This window comes from Melanostigma gelatinosum (genome assembly GCF_949748355.1).
Source record: "Melanostigma gelatinosum genome assembly, chromosome: 6".
Lineage (NCBI taxonomy): Eukaryota > Metazoa > Chordata > Actinopteri > Perciformes > Zoarcidae > Melanostigma > Melanostigma gelatinosum.
The window spans coordinates 16,780,628-16,800,238 of record NC_136639.1 but is presented as its reverse complement, the minus strand read 5'-3'; the positions used below and the strand labels follow the sequence as shown (position 1 = coordinate 16,800,238).

Here is a 19,611-nt window from a genome sequence, read left to right as displayed (position 1 = left end):
CTCACATGTAGAGGCTTATCAGCAAAGAGGGACAGTCAGATAGAAGACAAGGTGAGTGTGTCAGACCATCATTGAGCACTCAGCATCAGTTTCTGCTCTGTCATCTGCTGGCACACAGTCGGTGATGAGGGAGGGCATGGAGGGGGAGGCAGTAACTAAGGCTCAGTGTAGGGTTCAGTACTAGAGAGCAAAGAAGGAGTAGATAAGCAGGGTACACATAATGTAGGGGTAAAGAGGAAAGGCATGATTGTAGAGGAGAGGTGGCACAAGAGGAGCAAAGGGAAGAAGAGAAACAGCAGGGCTGAAGTTCAATGCATCGCTCCTTATTCACAGATTTAACAATGTTGTATTCTTTGAGTAATGTAACTCCATGGAAAGCTGGCACGAAAAAACTCAAAGAACTGTTTTGACACAAATTCTTCGGCCAGGCTGAAAGGGCACGTTGCTGGAAGTGATGTATAAGAGGGAATATCGGCGTGGGTGGCCCACAATGAGCGAAGGCTCTGAGTCATGTCCTGAACCTGCTGATCAAGACAAAACTCACAAAAATGATTTTACCTTTTTCAAATATGATGAGAGAACTAGAGCTTTTCAGCTGTCAAATGAAATGTTGGGCTCACTGAGCCCAAGAAACTCACTGAGCAATTGTGTGTTGTAAGTGAAGGGAGTTTCAGATTTTGTAAGGTCGGAGTGGAGCGATTACAGAAAGTGAGAAGTGGAGTGATATATAAGAGGCGACGAGAGCATTGATAATAGCAACAGGCAAAAAACGTCTTGCAGATAAATCTGGTTTGTATGTGAACACACGTGCCTGTGTCTCATCTCCATGCTCAGTGTTATTCGCAAGGTGAACATTGACAAAAGTAAAAGGCAGAAGGGAGTCTTGTCGCAGCAGCCCTAATGAGAGGACGTGTGCTGTTAAACAGCAGAGCATCAAAGGCTCGGTGAAACTCAGTAACTGCAGCTAGAGATTCATGGGAAGGCTTACAAATGCACTGCTAATGGTGAGAACTGCTAACAAGCCAATCTGCTGCATGCTCATCACTAAGGTACTATATCATTCTGTCTTTTAACTTCCCTCTTTCACCTATTTTTCTCTCACTCGCACCCTCGCCTCCCTCTCCAGGGCTATCTGTCCGAGGGTCTGGTAACTAAGTGGTATTGTTCCCCCCGTCTGCTCCTGTCCCCCAACAACTATACCAAGGCCATTGACATGTGGGCCGCTGGCTGCATACTGGCTGAGATGCTCACTGGACGCATGCTGTTTGCAGGTACCTCTCCACTGTTTGTCACACGGTGTCCACAAAAACACCCATGATCTTGATGTCCTGCAGGAACGTCATGATTTTGCTCATCATTTATTTGATGGCATATTCAAAAATGATTACATCATTAGTATTCAGGAGGAACATCTTATTAACAAAAGTCCCGCATGGTCTTTTTCTACCATCTTAGCAACAATAAACACTGACCGAAATAAGATAGAACATTTAAATCAGGCTTATTGTGAAGTTATGTAAAGTTCTTACTTGCAAAAAACAGTGCTTATGGATAAGGTGGCATCAAGTGAGAGCTATAAGGACAGTTTTTCTGTCCAGAGTGTCCTCCACCAAAGATGCTTTATTCTCTTTCCTCAGGCTGCTTCTTTGTCTGACCAGAATAACAATGATGAGAGAGAAATTCTCGCTGTCTGAAGCAGATGTAGCTCTTCCTTACAGGCTTTTTTGACCTCCACCAGCCCTCTACACCACAGGAGAGATGGTGCCATAAACTCGATGGCGTCATCTGTTCCCTGGTGTTCCTCTCTGCTAGAATTGCACGCATGGATTGTTAGAAAGCACCAGAGATTACATGTCACAACAATTTTTGTTTACCGTAGGAGAAGCAATGCACTTTCATCAAAATACACTACCACGGTTTGCTTGATGCTCAGTGGCGAATGTGTTGATATAGCACCACCTTCTGGTTACCACTGATGGAAACATTTTAAGGGCCGAACTCTATCCAATGGGTGTAAAAGAAAGGGTCGAGCGAGTTGCATTTCTGCTTACACCACGGTCAGTGACCAGACATCAGTTGTCAAAAGTCAAATTGAGTGTTGAGCTTTACAGCATCTTATTAGTCCAAGTCCGACCCCCAACAAACTCAGTGAGATGTTTTAGCTTATAAAGGTTTAACATTAGGATTGGGCCATGGTTGGGTGTAAATGTATGCCAATGTTAGTAGGATTTTTACATGACCTGCAAGTAAGTGCTGTTAAACAAGTTGCAAGTATTGCAGAAACAAAACTTCCCATGGACAAAATGCTATTTGTGGCCTCATAGTTAGGGTGTGACCAGACCCTACCTCAACAGATCATTTATCAAAGGGAGGAGAAAAGCATTAAGATGCAAGAGGTGACATTTTATGTGATTTCAATTACTTATTAGTTTCAATTGCTTATGTAACTGATCCTCTGTCTTCTCTCGCCTCTGATTGGCCGGTTCCCTCTCCCAGGAGCTCACGAGCTGGAGCAGATGCAGCTGATTCTTGACACAGTGCCGGTGTTGAGAGAAGAGGACAGGCAGGACCTGCTACAGGTGACGCCTCAGTGGCTGCTGCTTGTCCTATGTCTGCAACCTGATCGTTGAAATATGGAACAGGGTGTCATTGTCATGTAATGTTTGCAGCGTCAGTCTAAAAAAGATTCAGCCGACAGACAAGGTTAAATGTGCACTCCATTTTTTCCATCATGGGCCCTGGCTGTGTTTTGCTTTCGACTAGAATACGCTTTAGGAAGCATATTCAAGTTAACATAGTGGAGTGTCTTGAAATGTACAAAAATAAATAACCACAGAGGAATTATGCACATATTTCAACCTCACTGTAATCCTTTTCCCTAGGTGATGCCTTCATATGTCAGTCATGGATGGAGAGTGAAGAAACCCTTTTCTGAAGTGCTTCCTGAAGTGGATGCTCAGGGTGAGCAGAGGGAATTGAGTGGTGGTAAGAAGAGGAATTTCAAGCAGTATGAAATAGAACAGGGACCATTAAGAGTGAAAGATATACAGCAGACAGCAGCTTCTCTGAGCTGTGAAGGATGAAGAGATGATTGGGTAGGCTGGAGAGATTTAGAGGTCTAACACAGATAATTTAGCCCTGAGAGAAGATGGTGCATGAGAATATTTGTTTTCAAGAAATGCACTTCATGGACACTGCATATTATTTCACCTCCTCTTTCTCCCTCGCTGATCCCTTGTCCTTCTCCTCTCAGCTGTGGACTTCCTTGAGCGTATCTTGACCTTTAACCCCATGGATCGGCTGACAGCCGAAGCGTCGCTATGCCACCCGTTCCTCCAGCAGTACTCCTGTCCAGAGGACGAACCCACCTCATCGCATCCCTTCCGTATCGAGGACGAACTGGAGGACAGCCTCGTCACCGAGCAGAGCCTCAGCAACAGCAACAGTCAGGCCTCCAGCATCCATTGGGAGAGGTGTGTAGATTTTTGTTATTTGCTGGAACAGAAAAGTCTCGCAAAGCATAATGAGATACAATGAACGATTTCTGCCGTAAATACGGATATCAAACTGAATAAACTGCACAGCAAAGTTATTATAAGACTAATATTAATACTTCATTTCTGCCCATCTGCAGGTACGAGAACAGCTTATCAACAGATATATCCTGGCAGCAGGCAGGCGGGAGGTGTCGCTGCATGCCCCCTGGCCACACGACTTCTGACCTGGGAGACACCACAGAGGATGAGGAGGTGCAGAGAGACCCCCGGGCCAGTACCACCTCACTGTTAGAGGAGGCGCAGGTTGGATAAGCTTTTTCATTTCCCCCCATTCTATACTAGTAACAAATTAGAACCAGTCAAAGCACTGAAACACTCAACATCGATATGTCATCCTTCCCTTTTTTTACCTTCTCCATCCCCTTGCTTCTCCCCATCTATCTTGTATAGGTGGACCCACGTAAGTATTCCCACAGCAGCTCAGCCGAACGCTTCCTGGAAAACTCTCACTCCTCTCTGGAACGGGCCTGTGGTTTGGCGTACGGGGAACTGGACTGTGGCCGCTCCTGTGACTACAAAGTGGGCTCTCCTTCGTATCTGGATAAAATTGCCTGGAGGGAGGGCAAGCCTCAACACTACTCAGAGCCTAAGCTGATCCTGGATCTGTCTCATTGGAAGCGTAACACTAGCAGCCTCCCCGTGCCTGCTGAGCCTATTGGTAGCAGCAGCGTGGAAGACCTGGGAGAGATGAAGGAGGAGGAAATAGAAGAGAAGGAAGAGGAGGAGACAGGGGATTTATTCCAGGAGATCTCTCGCTGGGTTGAGAGCACCCAGTCTCGCCTGCACTCACCCGGTCCCAGTCCTTCTTTGGAGCCGCGTTCACCCTTTTGCTTCACCTCCTCTCCCCCTCTCCCTCTCTCCCCAACTGACCTCCCAGCTCCAGTCTTCCACTACACGGAAGTTGTCCGGCAACCATCAGATGAATATGATGAAGACAGACATGTCATGTCTTCCTGTAATTCCCTTCCCTCACTTCTCCCCTCATCTCCCACCTCGCCGCTTCCTCCTCGGTCACCTCAAACAGTGTCTCCCCCGACCTCGCCACTTTTTCTTCCCCCAGAATCTCAACCCCTTTCCTCTACTTCCTCCACTGCTCAGCCAGTAAATGATGATTCCTTGGAGTCACTTCCTGTCAAGCAAAAAGAGCGGCTGTTCGACCTGGACGTGTTCATATCCCGAGCACTGAAGCTGTGCAGGCAGAACAAGGAGAAAGCAGAAGGGAAGAGAGGAAAGGAGGGAGGATGGAGGGAAGAAAGCAAACAGACAAATATGAATCGAAAGGTGCCCAGGCTTCCAGAGCACAGGACTCCACCACCACAGACTCCCAACTCTTGATGTTGAATTTAAACTTCAGGTCCACCACAGTATAGCTTCATACTGGGGAGCACTTCCAAATGCTCATCGTGCTTTAGGGGTTCTCATGGTTGAATATCATGCTTGAACATTAGACTTTAGTGTTAGCAGTCATTTTGTCACTATTACAATGACACGCGGTGACTAAAATTGCTCCTAAACCAACAATCCTGGAGCTTTGTCTCTCAAGCAATAAGAGGTCAGAAAGCATTTGGATTTAGCTCAATTAACCATGCTTAGTGTTGCAAATATCTAAGATTTGTTCTACATGAGAATATTTAGAAATACTTTTCTAATTAATGATTGTGGTATTAGTGGTTTGCGGTCTTTTGGCAAGTTAAAGATGGGTCAGACCTTGACTCGACAGCTACTTATTCTGTGACACAAACATCTGCCTGCCTGACTATAACAGTTATAAAGGCTATTTTAGACTGGATAACAGTAACAGATGAGAGATCACCCAATCTGTTTTAAAGTTTGCGTTAGATTTGTGTTTCTAAAGATCCCTTGCTGTGTGTCAGTCAGTCAGTCATTTTTTCAAAATGTCAGACAGTCTTCCAATGGTGATGTTCACCGAATAATGATAATGACACGGAAAATGCTTTTTCCAAATTTCTCTGAATGTATAAACCGAAAACAATCAGTAAAATGATGCTACCTGGTGAACCATATGGATTTTATCTGTTGCTATTTTACCAGTCCCACAGTGACTTAATGAGCTCCATCACTGCTACATGCTACTTGTATAAAACTGTTGTCATATTGAATTCTATAGTATAATTCCTAAATTAATTATGTTATTGTGTTTAAGTATTCCTCGCTATTTTGCTCACTTAATTGTTAGCCACCGAAAGCTATAATGCTAACAACAGTAGCCTATATTGTGGACAAAGTAGCTTCACAACCTTTATAGGAAATTATTTGTACTCAAAACTCCTCAATGCTGCCTGGTTACCATATTAATTTTATATGGTGAAGGAAATAACCAATAAGGAAATAATGTATTTTGAAAGACTTTTCTATCCAGCGTGGAAGACAGTAGACCCTCAGAATTGCATTTATTCTGACATGTGATGTCTTCCCTTCAAGGTAACGGAATCAGGTAAATGACACAGTCAGAGTGATTGAACAGATGTCGGCTGTAGGCTTGTGCCTCGTACTTTCTCAGTCAAGTGCGTCTGACATTCACTTCACTCCTCAAACTAAAAAGCTGAGAGTGAGGATATGGAAACGGCATTAAAATGATTATGATTGATTAATTGCTGCTCTAGTGCCAAAAAGAAATACGGTTTTAATCATGTGTCCCATATTCTTTAACCTAGAAGAAATAGGCTTCCACCATACCTGGTTTCACTGTTTGACATACAAGGGTCCAGTTGTTGGGAATGCCAGAGGCACAATACTGAGATGCATATAACACACTGCCAGCACAGCTACAACACCTCAGAATAAGACATGTTTTATCTGTTTAGTGATCTTCCAGTCCAGCATCTGATACCCATTCTGACTAACTCACAGTCATTTAGCAACAAGTCTTTCATACCCTCTTACCCTCTATTAATGGTATCCTCTATCCACATCATTCAGTCTACACACAGAACACTAGGACAGCGAGTCTGTCGCAAGAGCTGAGAGCCTAAGTTAAGAAGATATTCACTTTCCCACAATGCAGCAGTACATGTATATCTTTCTCTGTCATTACAAGCTATGCTCATGTGAAGTTGATCTAACACTGTTGACCCTTTCACCGTTGGCAACATTAACCGGTTGTGAGCAGATCATCACTTAGATCATCACATAGGATGAGCCATAAGGATTGATAACAGTACAATATAGCAAAGCCAGGTATATTCAATAGACATAAGCACATTCAAGTTACTAGCACATTCAGAAATACCGTTTTTCCTCAGTGACAACTGATACTCCACTATTGTAAATGGTGACTGTTAATAATAATGTACCTCTAAGGTACTAAACATAAGCTGGACTGCTGGACTAACTGATAAAAGTGTTCAAGTGAAGTGCAAAACCGTTCATTTTCTGATCCAGAGCCATTTATCTATTTATAGAAATGGATAGAAGCTGTGCTGCAGTCAAGCTAATGAAAAGGAGTCTAGTTTTTACCTAAATGATCACATTTAGCATGATACAGTTTCCTCTGCAGGTAACCTACGCTAGCAATAACATCATTGACAAACAACAGAAGCGCACATGTGGTTACTGAGCTTAAGTTCATTTGTTTAAGTGTGTGAAGAAATCTAGAAAATGTGCCTCAGTTCACCTCAATGCTTCCAGCTTGCTGAATGTAACATATCTTCTCCCCTCTGCATGGCTTTCAAAACTATTCAAAAAGCTTCAACTTTGTTGTTTTTATTCTGTCACTTTTTTGGATTCATATTTCTGTTGGCTCTTATCTATTTTGTACCCGCGAAGCCCCTTGGCTTTTTACTAGATGCTCAATATTTATTGATAATATCTCTTTTTGCAGTTTCTGCTGAAGAATTAATAAAACATTACCTAAACTATTGTTTGACCTAATGTGTTCTATTAATGTGGTTTTAGATAACAAATATTGCTGTAATTATTTATTCAAGGATATTTTTGTATTTGATTAATATAAATATTTATTTTTGCTTTAGATACTGCGACACCACAGTGTTTAAAGCCAAAGTCCTTATACAATGGCCTACACACAACTCACCAGAAAAACATAAACACATACAAAACAGCACAGAGCACAAAGAGAAATACAAAAAAAAAAAATAACCAATGAAAATGACTCTGTTATCCATGACAACATGATTGATCCCTCTTTAATAAGCTTGAGTTTGAAATGATCCATTGAAATGACTGAGGCCCTCATCATGCGTGATATTGTACTTTAGTGGTGCATATTCCCAAACAACAGTAATAAACCAAATCACCACAAAACAATCTAAAATACAGAGAATAGATCTGGGAGCCTTAAGCAGTTGCCGGGTTGGTAATCCACCCCATACCATGTCATGTCACCAATTTGGGGCAAGGTTAGCCTAATGCATTGTGAAATCTGAGGTTAGGTAACCAATTCAAACCAGAACTCTTTTGCCTTCTCCTGTCTAGCAAGTAATTATATAATCTTGTTCCACTCTTCTCTGGTGCACTGTTTTTATTTTTGCTTATTTTGCACAAACAAAACAACAAAAAGGCACAACATCTTAGTATAGAGTGTGAGGAAAAAAGGTCAAAATGGTTTGCAGATGGGATGCTAATGAAAGTTATTTGTCATTTCAACCCATTGTTAGATCCTGGTTGCTCTGTGGGCTCAACTCTTCTTGACACCATATTCTATCTCAACCATATAAACAATACTGCTGATTAAATTGTCTCAGGACAATAATTAATAAAAGAACAAAACAGGTAAACAGAACAACGTGCAAAAAATAATAAAGCATGAACAATTTCTTTCTTATTTAACAAAACAAATCCTAAAAAACAGACTTGTCCTCAAAATTAGATGACTGTCTGTTACAGTACTTACGACAGAGCCTCTCCAAAACAACTTGCGCTTGGTGCAGTCTTTACGGTAACCAGGAAGGAAATCCCAACATGTGATTGGATGAGCGGGTAAGTTCCTCGACACTGCGTGAGTCTCCTCACGCCACCTTGCTGCGTCTGTGGCTGCCGTGAAAGGACAAACCAAGCGGTCAGACAACAGCATTTACGCAGCAAACCACTGAAGAAATATGCTTTATAAACAGTAACATATGCGACGGGAGTAACTGCAGTATTATACTACTTAAGAGCAGGTGAGCCGAGTCGCTGTTCTCTTATAAATTCCAAGTTTGTGTGTCATCTGAGAACTTAACGTTTCTGTACCAAGAATGAACGCTAGTGCGTAGAGGTCTGAATGAATGACAGCATGTAATGTTAAATCATCAGGCTAGCATCATCATCCGGGGTGTTGGAGTAACGTTACAGTCTCAGTTCATCAAACTTTGGTTCTGTGGCGCTCAAATATAACCTCACAGCTTGGTCCGTTTTACTTCTAAGCTAGTTCGTTTTAGCAGGTTGCAGTTGTTAGCTGCATTTTTGTCTGTGGCTGAGATTGCGAGGCTAACTAATGAGGCTATCTTACAGTGTTGTTTTTGTGTGTACGTAACGCTAGTTGTTATGCTCACAGTTATATTCCCCCTCTACTAACATCTCCTCACTGAAGATGAAAGTAGAGACTGAAGGGGAAATATCTCTTTCATTCCTGTGAGTTATGCCTTCATGAGAACATGAAGACATAACTGATAAGACCATTACTGTGGTCATCTACAGCACACCGGATGTTAGTATACAGCACGGCACTCAATGTCAGGTGTTGCCTAAATCGAACTGCTACAAATGGGCTTTGATACTCAACACTGTTAATAATGAAAACAATAGATGGCCATGCCTTTGTGTCAGAGAAAGGGAGAATAAAGCTACTCCCTGTACTGTAATAGATGAATGTTTGTCAACTTGAGGTAACATAATTAGACATATACTCCAGTATTACTTTTGCTTTATATCAGTGTGCTCTAATACTCGTGAGATTCACCTCATAGACCACAGAGAGCTTGCACATGATATCCTGTGTGTTGGTGTGATTGATTGCTTGTTCAATTTTGAAAAGATGCATAGTTTACATACGAGAGCACTGACTTTCTGTTGGTGAGTAATATCCTGAATGAAACTTTATTAAATTATGCCTACTGCAGTCAATACAGACATTGTTTGCACAAATTATTTCTGTACTTCCATAAACAGTAATGCAATACTTAACTTGTCTGGCTAAATCGTATCCCGTCTTCCTCGTCTGATTTAGAATAATAATTGAATATACTAGTAACACATGCCTATGACGTGTGTTTGTATTTCTATTTCCTTCCTGAAGTATCTCCAGCCAGGTGTCTTAAGTAGTTAATTCAGACGTGTTGTTCCAACAATGAGACAAAACTGGTTCATTATGGTTTCTGTGCCAGAATTATTTAGCTACTTGGCAATCTAATAAGCTAATAAGACGTTGATATGAAATATTCATAGAGGGTGCATTAAGGCTGTCTTTCCTCCTGTATTTGTATTTCAAAGTAATATTTATTTTACCCTACTGCTAGTCTCGGTCACTCAACTAAAGGGAACTAAATTAGAAACTGCATGCAATAACCATCACGTTGCTGTTCCCCACATAACTTGCTTACAGGTCCAGTTGCATTTCCTCAGAGTCAGGGCTTGACATTAAGGAAGCCCAAAAGACGTTTGCACTGGATAATGAACTGAATTAAAACCAGAGCCAGTGCAGAAATGAACGTGTGTAATAGTTGGATTGAGAAATTATTCTGGCTCCATTCCCCTTGTGGTCTACTTTGTAATATACGGATTCTTGAGCAATCTTCCCTTAGTTTATTGACACTCACCTGAAGCACAATATAGCATTATATCTAAATCATATGTGGCAATTTAGGTTGTTATCTGAGTCCAGTTTGGTGGGAAAGCAGCATTTACACTACTCCTCTTCCTGCACCCACCGTAACCCAGCACAGCACAAGATAGCTTCAAATCACAGGTCACATGCATGACATAGCTCTTACAATGATGAGTCTATTCCAGGCCACCACCAACAACAGCTGCAACTAGCATGTGATAGGCTACGTGTTATCTGTCTTTCGATCTTTTCTATCTTGTTCCCTGCCTTCATGTGGAGCTCATTGGGAAAAAGGATTATGACAATCTTTCAAAGCTTTGTTTCTCAGGTCACGCTAAATCACTTTGTCCACATCCAGATTAAAGACGAGCCGCTGCTGTCGGCATTTGTAAGTCGAGTGTGGGTCTGTCCATGCACAAGTGCGTTCGTATTGCTTCCATGATTAAGTGTGTGTCGGTAGGCTGACAGTCTTCATTGCAGAGAGCCTAGTGTCATACCAGGGGCATGATGATGTCATATGATCAAAGGTTGTGGCAGCGGTGCACTTCAGGTTTTGACTGTTGGGAACAAGAATAGCAAAACCTTAAAGCAATAACTGTCAACAACCCGTTGACACTAACTAATTGTTTCACATGCATTCATAGATATAAAAAATTGTGAGAAGCGAACTGTAATGGCCCATGGTAATACAAACTACCGTACATAGATAGCAGCATCCCAGAACAGCTACTCACTACGGCCAATTTTTAACTATCAATTGTAATTCTCCCCAGCAGGAAGAAGAAGATGGAAATGGATAAGCCATGTCTCCACAAAACAATAGGTTATTTTGTCAACTTTGTTTCTCTTTCCTTCCTCAGCAGCTTTCCACCAGTGTACCTCCTAGACCAGTGACTGACCACCATGTTGTCCAGGTTGAAGACAACCTGGTCCCTGAGGCCCTGTGTCTCTGCGTGCAGATGGGCACACACCAAAGAGAAGGGCAAGCCCCTCATGCTCAACCCTCGCACCAACAAAGTGAGTGGATTACTGCCTGTGTGTGTGTGTGTGTCAGCAGGGCTGGTAGACACTTTAATTGATCCTCAAAGTATAACATTTCTACAAGAAATTGAATATGTCATCATTTGCATGTAATGATCACCAAATACACAATTACCTATATCATGCAAGCACATGCAGTTACTCAGGACAACATTATAAAGTACTGCCAAGAGCTGCAACAGTTAATCGGACAGTAAGCACGGGATTGGTTCTGCTGAAAACTAGAAAAACTTGCCCATCAGATTCAATTGTTTTCCAGAAGCTGCTTGGGGGCTGCTGGCAAAATCAGCGCTAACTGTCGTATTAGCAATGGTTGACATTTTCAAGTCTGTTGAATATCTGACCACAAATCACAGGATATACAGAAAAATATATTTAAGACATTTATATGCAAATAGTCCTGCAAATATCAGCTTTTTGGGAAATTCATAATTTTTTATTTGCTGGATTATGCCCATTTTTTACAGCCCTTGAGTGAATCACACAATATACACAAACAAAATGCATGCCAATTTGAACAAACCAAGAAACATTTAAACATGCAATTCCATGTAGAATGAGAAAAACAAAAAGTTGATTCCAGAGGTTTGCAGCATGTTGCATTATCTTGAGAGGAACTGAGTACTAGAGCTGAGTGAAGTGAAATGCCCCCATCAGCATGACTCAGCATTTTGCCAGTGGAGCCTCCAGGATTCATCATTCACAGAATAATCTGCCCTTTCCCGAGCCCCAGACGCAATGCTTTCCATCTGCTGTGTCCATATTTCTTTCAGAGATGCGTTCATAAACCTACACACTCCTGCATCCACTGCAGGATCATAAAAAACACTTTGTACCCCTCAACCCCCCCCCCCCTCTTCTCTTCTATACATGAGGTGTTTCTGCACAGGGTCCTCCTTATTGTCTTATTTGAGGCTACTCTCCTTTCTTACCTCCTTTTTCTTTCCATCCCCAACTGTAAAATTGCTTTCATGTGGTCTCCACCTTGAACCCAGCTGTCCTTCTCCTGTTAAATGTCAATAGGTCAGCCCTGAGTAAGGGGCATAGATAATAAAATCTGCCATCTGGTGGCAAAAATACATCATAGCATGTGAACGTTTCCTGCAGCAATGATTCTGACAATTGGTCCAGTAATTATTTTTTATTGTTTATTTTTTGAAACTTAAAAGCAGAACACCCTGCAGCACCGAGGTGATAATAAAGCTTTATTACCCAGAAAAATGTGAAATGATGTCTGTAAAATATATATATCATACAATTAAAAAATGTTCTTGACAGTCTGTAGCTATGTAATACCCGAATATAAATAGCACACTTTTCTTCGATCAGAGTCAAAAACTTTAGTGTAAAAAGTTAACATCCTGCTGCGTGTGGAACTCTTAATCATCACAAGATAGATGCCTACATTCTCTTTGTCTCCCTACTCACCCCTCTCTCTGTCTTTGTGCTTTCCTCCAGGGCATGGCCTTCTCTCTACCAGAGCGACAGATTTTAGGGATACATGGGCTGTTGCCTCCCAAAGTGGAGACTCAGGACATTCAGGCAATGCGCTTCCAGAATAATCTGAAGAAGATGAGCGATCCCCTACAGAAGTAAGGACGTATTTTGCATTGGAGAGTATGAGTTTCTCTGTTTTGCATTTTAGTATTTATTAATAATCGTATGTGTATCTGAAATATCGCCTTCTAACTTTTCCTCTCTCTCTTTCCTACTTTTTCACCCAGGTACATCTACTTGATGGGCATCCAGGAAAGGAATGAGAGGCTTTTCTACAGGGTGTTGATGGAAGACATAGAAGAATTGATGCCAATCGTCTACACTCCCACTGTAGGCCTGGCCTGCACACATTATGGGCATATCTTTAGAAGACCCAAGTAAGCATGCAGTAAAGCTAAATCAAGAATCAAGTAGTAAAATAGAAAACAAATCAAAGTCCTGGGGTCTCCTATATAACCCTTGCGATTTTGGAAATTGAAAAAGGAATTGCGGACTGGCAAAAAACACCAATGCCCAACCAACCAACACAAATCCAAATCACAACCAACCAACCTACCAAAACACAACCTATACATAACCAACCAATCAACCAACACACAACCAACTAACCAGTCGGCACACAACCAACCAATAAATAACCAACCAACCAAAACACATCCACCGAACCAACCATTAGTCAACCAACCAAAAACAATCAACCAAACTAACAAAACGGAAAAAAAACACAACCGACCAATAAACCAACACTTGACCAACCAAAACACAATTTCTTGCCATCCATATCCATATCTCGCAAGCCAATCAGAAGAGACTCGTTTTTTTCTTGGGGGCTATAAGAGACAGGCAAAACAGAACATTTCAGGCAGAAGGTGAATACAGTAATATTCAAGCAGACACTATGATAATTGTAATGTAAACATGTTCTCATAGAAACCCCAAATATGAACCTGAATATGGGCACAATATGTCCCCTTTGAAGATGTTTTTGTTGTGGAGATATGTTTTTTTGTTTTCCTACAGTTTGTACGATATAAAATCTTTCCTTGATCGTTAAAGTTCTCATCCCATCACCTTGTTTCTCTCACCAGAGGCTTGTTCATCTCTATTCGGGACAAAGGGCACATTCGTTCCATCCTGGACAACTGGCCAGAGACTAATGTTGCAGTGAGTACCTGAACTCCTCACCACAGTAACACCACTTATCAAAGAGTCGTTCATCCCTCTCAAACCCAAAGACTGACGATTTTAGAAATGAGCTGTGAATATGCAGATATTGTTTAACAACTATACATTTCTCAAAATCAGTTGCAAAATGTCACAGTAAGTCTAGGGAAGTCTTTTTAATCAACCCAGCACTGTTCACAGTACATTTACCTGCTTGTCCAGTTTATTGTTGTTCACAATTGTGCGCTTGTCAAATGTTTGCAATTTTGCCAACTTTTGTTTCCATCTCCCTTCTTCTGTAGGCTGTAGTAGTAACTGATGGAGAGCGTATTTTAGGATTAGGGGACCTGGGTGTATACGGAATGGGCATCCCTGTCGGAAAGCTTTGCCTGTACACTGCCTGTGCTGGCATTAGACCTGAGAGATGTCTGCCTGTGGCAATAGATGTGGGCACAAACAACGAGGTAGGATGGTTATGTGTATGTTTTCTGTATACGGTATGTATGCACATGCATTATGCGTCATACAGTTCTCCTTGCCCTCCGATCAGACTCTCCTCAAGGATCCGCTGTACATGGGCCTGTACCAGCGCCGAGATCAGTCTCAAGCTTACGATGATCTGATTGATGAGTTCATGGAGGCTGTGGTGGAAAAATACGGACAGGACACACTGATCCAATTTGAGGACTTTGGGAACCACAACGCCTTCCGCTTCCTCAGGAAGTACAGGGAGAAGTACTGCACCTTCAACGATGATATCCAAGGTTCACATTTAACCCTTCATGCAGCATAAAACACAGCCATAAAGTTTACATGAATGAAGTTCACAAAAAGTTTTTTAAAGAACCATGTTTTTAGATTGATTTTCTACCCTCCAGCCAGCTGTTTCTTTTCATTTCACCATGAAAATAAAATTGCAGAAACCTGATACTTGAATTAAATAATCCATTTCATTGGACAACTTGTGACCTTTATTCACATTACGGCTGCAAGGAAATGCAGTTAGAAGCAGGAACCTTTTTGAAAACTCACCTGTGTTTAGGTCGAGGAACCACTGACCGGGGAGATTTGGGTGCTGAAACACAATGCGTTCATGTTGTCTGAAAGGCAAATCAAGAAGGCTGAACAACAAGCACAACATAACTAAATCATTAAGTGAACCATCCTATCTAAACAAATAGGGATTCATCTGTTCTCTTCAGACACTTTATTGTTTACTGTTGTGTTCCTCTGCATGTTTCCAGGCACTGCGGCTGTAGCCCTTGCTGGTCTGTTGGCAGCTCAGAGAGCCCTCGGCAAACCCATCACTGAACATCGGGTGCTTTTCCTGGGAGCTGGAGAGGTAAGATCATCTTTATCAATTAGTCAGTCAACTCGAGTTCTCTTGGTTTTGTTTTGTTTTTGCCTTTTGCTCTTCTTTTCGATCCAATTTGTAATATATATATCAAAATACATTCTACAGGCCATACTACCGCCTACTGACCAGAGCTGGTAATGCCAATAAGAAATGAGAATCCAACATTACTTAAGATCTTAAAAGAATCCAAACTGATGCTGAACATTGACCAGAACCTTTCTGGGGAAACGGTGGATTTGCATAGGCATTCTCTTATTAGAAAATAAGGGTTACATTGTGTTAAGGATACACTGTCTTATCACTTTAAGTGTAACTTAAAGTGAATATGTCCTCTTTAGGCTGCCCTTGGTATTGCCAATCTGATTGTCATGGCCATGATGGAGAGAGGGTTGACCCAAGCTGAGGCCAGAGAGAAGATCTGGCTGTACGATAAAGATGGCTTACTAGTAAAGGTTAGTCTGTGTGACCAGAACTTACATTATGTGTCTGTGTGGCTTCCTGTCTGGCTCACTGTTGATATACTGTATGATTGATGAACAGAGGTTTTACTATATTTATGTTTGTGTTTGTGATTCCAGGGCAGACCACAGGAAACCGACTCTAACCAGGAGGCATTTGTTCATGACAGTCCAGGGACAGTACAGAGCTTCCTAGAAGCCGTCAACACCATCAAACCCACAGCTATCATTGGTGAGGAACTTCTGACTTTCTGTATTTGTGTCTGTGTATTTGATCCAGATGAGGTCAATTTAGGCTATTCATGTGCTCATTAAATCATCCTTAGTGTGCTGTAATTGCAGGCTCCGCGAATGCAGTATTGATGGATCACAAACACAGTCTGACCAACAGTTCTCTTTCCTACTTCCAGGTGTGTCAGGGGCTGGACGTCTGTTCACCCATGATGTCATCAAGGCCATGGGAACCCTGAACGACAGACCAATTATCTTTGCCCTGAGTAACCCAACCACTAAAGCAGAGTGCACAGCAGAGGACGCCTACACACTCACCGATGTACACAGTCCTTTCCTTTCTTTCTTTTTGACTAACTCTGGAATTAGGCATTCAAAGTTCCTGTGCTGTCAAATCACTCTTCTTGATATTGTCCTTTCTATTTCTCCCATCATCACTCTTTGACCCTTTGTTTCTTGGTCCCATAGGGTAGATGTCTTTTTGCCAGTGGCAGTCCATTTGGTCCAGTGACTCTGAAGGATGGCCGCGTCTACACCGCTGGACAAGGGAACAACGCTTACATCTTCCCTGGTGAAAAAATAAATAAAATGAATATTCATCATTTACATTAACGACCACAAGAGAGTATGGATTATCTACAGATTCCCTGGACATCAACAAATACTGTGAATGACTTAACCAACCAGCCGAGTGTTTGTACAATGTTTTCACTCTGCGGAAGATAATTAGATGATGAACAAACTCTGCAAAAAGCAAACGCAGTCTGTTGATAACACATGATGTGTGTGCTTTTCAGGTGTGGCCTTGGCTGTGATCCTGAGTGGAGTGAGACACATCAGTGACACCGTGTTCTTAGAGGCTGCCAAGGTCTGAAGTCATCACTAAGTATTTCTGTCTATCTCTTCTTTTAACTTTCTTTACCTTTCCCCCACCCCATCCTGCACTTTCTTGCTGACTCTGTCATGTGTACATGTGCTGTATATGGTCACAGAAACCCTCTTTAACCCTTTGATGTCTCCTGTCCCCTCTCTCTAGTCTAGACTAACAGATAACAGATGAGGTGCTTTAAAAAAGGCTGATGCTGCTTTGTACTTTTTCCATCTGTGTTCTTCCCTCTTTCGTATTTGATTTGATTACACTGATCAATGAAATGAATGATATAAATCACAATATGATGTCTTGCCAGCATTCTTTGTTCAATATTTAAATGTTTTGCATGAAGAAGACACCGTCACTTGCATGTGTGTTAATATGAGTAGTAGTGGTTTGGTCTTGTTTCTTTTATATCTTGTTATGTTGTCTTATTTAAAAGCACATATTGTTTTTATGACTTCACACTTACGTAGATGGCAAACAGCAGAGAAATGTGCAGTTGGCAATAGTAGTAGTTTTTATGTCTCTGTTTTTTGGACCCCAGAAAGTCATCTTAACTCTAAAAGTATTTTTTGACTCCTTCCAGACCCTTGCAGAGCAGCTGACGGATGAAGAGCTGAAGGAAGGCAGACTCTATCCTCCTCTCTCCAACATCAGAGAGGTGTCTCTCCAGATGGCTGTCAAGGCAAGTCTCCTGTAAATGATCATTTCTCTTGCTGACAAAACTAAAGACCCCGACTGAATGTTTCAGCTGTTGATGAACCTGTTATTGTTTGTCCAAACCTTAATTGTTCCCGCTTCTTCTATCATCGTCCGCTGTAACATTATGCTAGTTGGCTTTGAACAACTTAAGATGACATTTTGATGACACAACATTGCTTCCCAGTCTTATTTGGCTGTAGTTGTGCAGTAACGTTTGGTCAACTTATCTTCCATTGATGTTTGTCGGCGAAGTACTTGCGTCTGTGTTTTCTATGTGTATCTGCCTCTCAGTATTTCTCAATGCTAAACTTTTTCTTTTTGCTGTAGGTGGTGGAGTTTGTCTATGCTAAAGGTATGGCGTTTCGCTACCCTGAGCCGGAGGACAAGGAAAGCTTTGTACGTGCAACTGTGTGGGACACCCACTACGATTCCTTCGAGCCAGATACCTACGACTGGCCAGGTGTCAGCTTCACCCCCAAGACTGACTAGAAGCAGCCCACTCTCTGTGCTCTTTGTTTTCCACTTACCTCTTAATCACAGATAACTTGAGACGATCATAATTACCTTAGTGCAGACATCTGCTCATGAAAAATAGGCAGTACTAGCCCATTTTTGCTGCATTTGCACTAAACACGTATTATTAGAACTGTGAAAGGGTATAGAGGGAAGTGGAATTTGGCTGAGGATATTTAAATGGAAATGGACACTTTCACTTCACATCCCAGTTCTTTATCACCTCTGCATCACATGTAAACCTGCACAGCACCTGGCGGGCCCCCTGGTCAGACCTCTGAAAAACATGAGATTTTATGAGGGAACGTTAAACACCAGAGACCAAGTCCACTCCAGCATTTTTTTAGTTTGGATGCTTTTGTCACATTGTATTTATTTCTCTAAATCTATTTTATTTGATGGGAGTGTATTTAGTTGTGCTGCCCTCATGCTGTATATTCATGAGAAAGTCTCTCATCAACACCTTTTATAATGAGTTGTGGTAAAAATAATCCATCCCTAGAAATGACCCCTTGGACAAATGCAATATACAAATTGAACATAAACTATACTCCAAACATTTAAGAAAGCAAAGTGCAGGATAAGATGATTGGATAAAAAGTGTGTTCTATTGTAATTCTATTTTGTGTACTGTGCATACACGTTTGTGGAACCTGATACTGTCTATGGAAAGAGTGTTTATAAAGTTGTGTGAAGTAAATCCATGTTTGTTTTTGGCAGCTTGGTGTGTGGGCTTCACTCCTTGGAACGAATTCAACAGAACAACAAATTTACAGGCTAGGCTTCTATTCCCTGTTTTGGGTCTATGATCATTAATGAAACTAACAAAGTTATATTATGGCAGATCAACACAAGCAAGATATTCTAAATTCTACCTTAGGCAGGTTTATATGCATAGCACAAAGTGCTGTGCATAAGACATGAAGAAAAACACAAGCCAGTATACAAAGATAAAAAAGTCAAATGAAATAGCAGGTTCACTACATTCTGAAAATGACATGTTCATGTCCTTACTGGCCTTTTTAATGTGCAGTACTTGATGCTAAAGGGTAACGGTGCCTACAAGATGATCATATAGATTGTTACTGACATGTGTTTCTGATGAAGAAACCAAGTCAACTTTAACTATGATACTATTAAGTGTCACGAGAAAAATATTTTTTCTATTGACACAAACATTTGCTCGAGCATTTCTTTTAGACGTGTTGTGTCAAATCCAGTGAGTATCTATGCAGTTCAGTGGTCACAGTTATGGCAGATGCCAACTTCCTCAATGTTACAAAGTAAGATATCTAAGTACCATTAAAAACAACAAAAAATGTGATGTATAATTGTGGGTATTTATTTCATACTTTGTACTCCCTGATTTGACGTCTTCCAGGCTCTTTCCTCACAAGTTGAGAGGTAATTTCTTATAATATATTTACTCGTTT

At 41.4% G+C, this 19,611-nt stretch overlaps 2 protein-coding genes across 3 annotated transcripts in view; both read left to right on the top strand.

Moving 5' to 3' along the window:
- mapk4 (mitogen-activated protein kinase 4) overlaps window positions 1-4,892 on the top strand; it is a gene marked incomplete at both ends in the record, with an annotated part of 11,473 nt that extends 6,581 nt beyond the window's left edge. The window contains 6 exons of the mRNA XM_079269762.1: window positions 1,127-1,271; window positions 2,497-2,579; window positions 2,883-2,961; window positions 3,254-3,473; window positions 3,635-3,800; window positions 3,948-4,892. Coding sequence (XP_079125888.1) covers window positions 1,127-1,271; window positions 2,497-2,579; window positions 2,883-2,961; window positions 3,254-3,473; window positions 3,635-3,800; window positions 3,948-4,892 — 1,638 coding nt within the window. The remainder of the gene's footprint in view (window positions 1-1,126; window positions 1,272-2,496; window positions 2,580-2,882; window positions 2,962-3,253; window positions 3,474-3,634; window positions 3,801-3,947) is intronic.
- A 3,671-nt stretch (window positions 4,893-8,563) lies between these two features.
- Window positions 8,564-19,213, top strand: me2 (malic enzyme 2, NAD(+)-dependent, mitochondrial). Of its 2 annotated transcripts, none has more exons than XM_079271021.1 (15): window positions 8,564-8,698; window positions 11,202-11,358; window positions 12,841-12,974; window positions 13,107-13,256; window positions 13,968-14,043; window positions 14,346-14,507; window positions 14,594-14,807; window positions 15,288-15,385; window positions 15,739-15,852; window positions 15,979-16,090; window positions 16,269-16,411; window positions 16,558-16,660; window positions 16,887-16,957; window positions 17,550-17,648; window positions 17,993-19,212. In XM_079271021.1, the coding sequence occupies exons 2-15, from the start codon at window positions 11,245-11,247 to the stop codon at window positions 18,152-18,154; spliced, it is 1,752 nt and encodes a 583-aa protein (XP_079127147.1). In that variant the 5' UTR covers window positions 8,564-8,698; window positions 11,202-11,244; the 3' UTR covers window positions 18,155-19,212. The 2 variants fall into 2 exon arrangements, with proteins under 2 accessions (XP_079127147.1, XP_079127148.1); XM_079271022.1 differs by having other exon boundaries at window positions 8,580-8,698; window positions 11,205-11,358; window positions 17,993-19,213.
- The last annotated feature ends 398 nt before the right edge of the window (window positions 19,214-19,611 follow it).

What these genes read in the sequence shown, in the direction of transcription:
- me2 (XM_079271022.1), top strand. Translation starts at nt 11,245, where the DNA reads ATGTTGTCCAGGTTGAAGACAACCTGGTCCCTGAGGCCCTGTGTCTCT. An exon ending in TCAACCCTCGCACCAACAAA is followed by an intron (nt 11,359 to 12,840) that starts GTGAGTGGATTA and finishes GCTTTCCTCCAG; the next exon opens with GGCATGGCCTTCTCTCTACC. An exon ending in AAGATGGCTTACTAGTAAAG is followed by an intron (nt 15,853 to 15,978) that starts GTTAGTCTGTGT and finishes TTGTGATTCCAG; the next exon opens with GGCAGACCACAGGAAACCGA.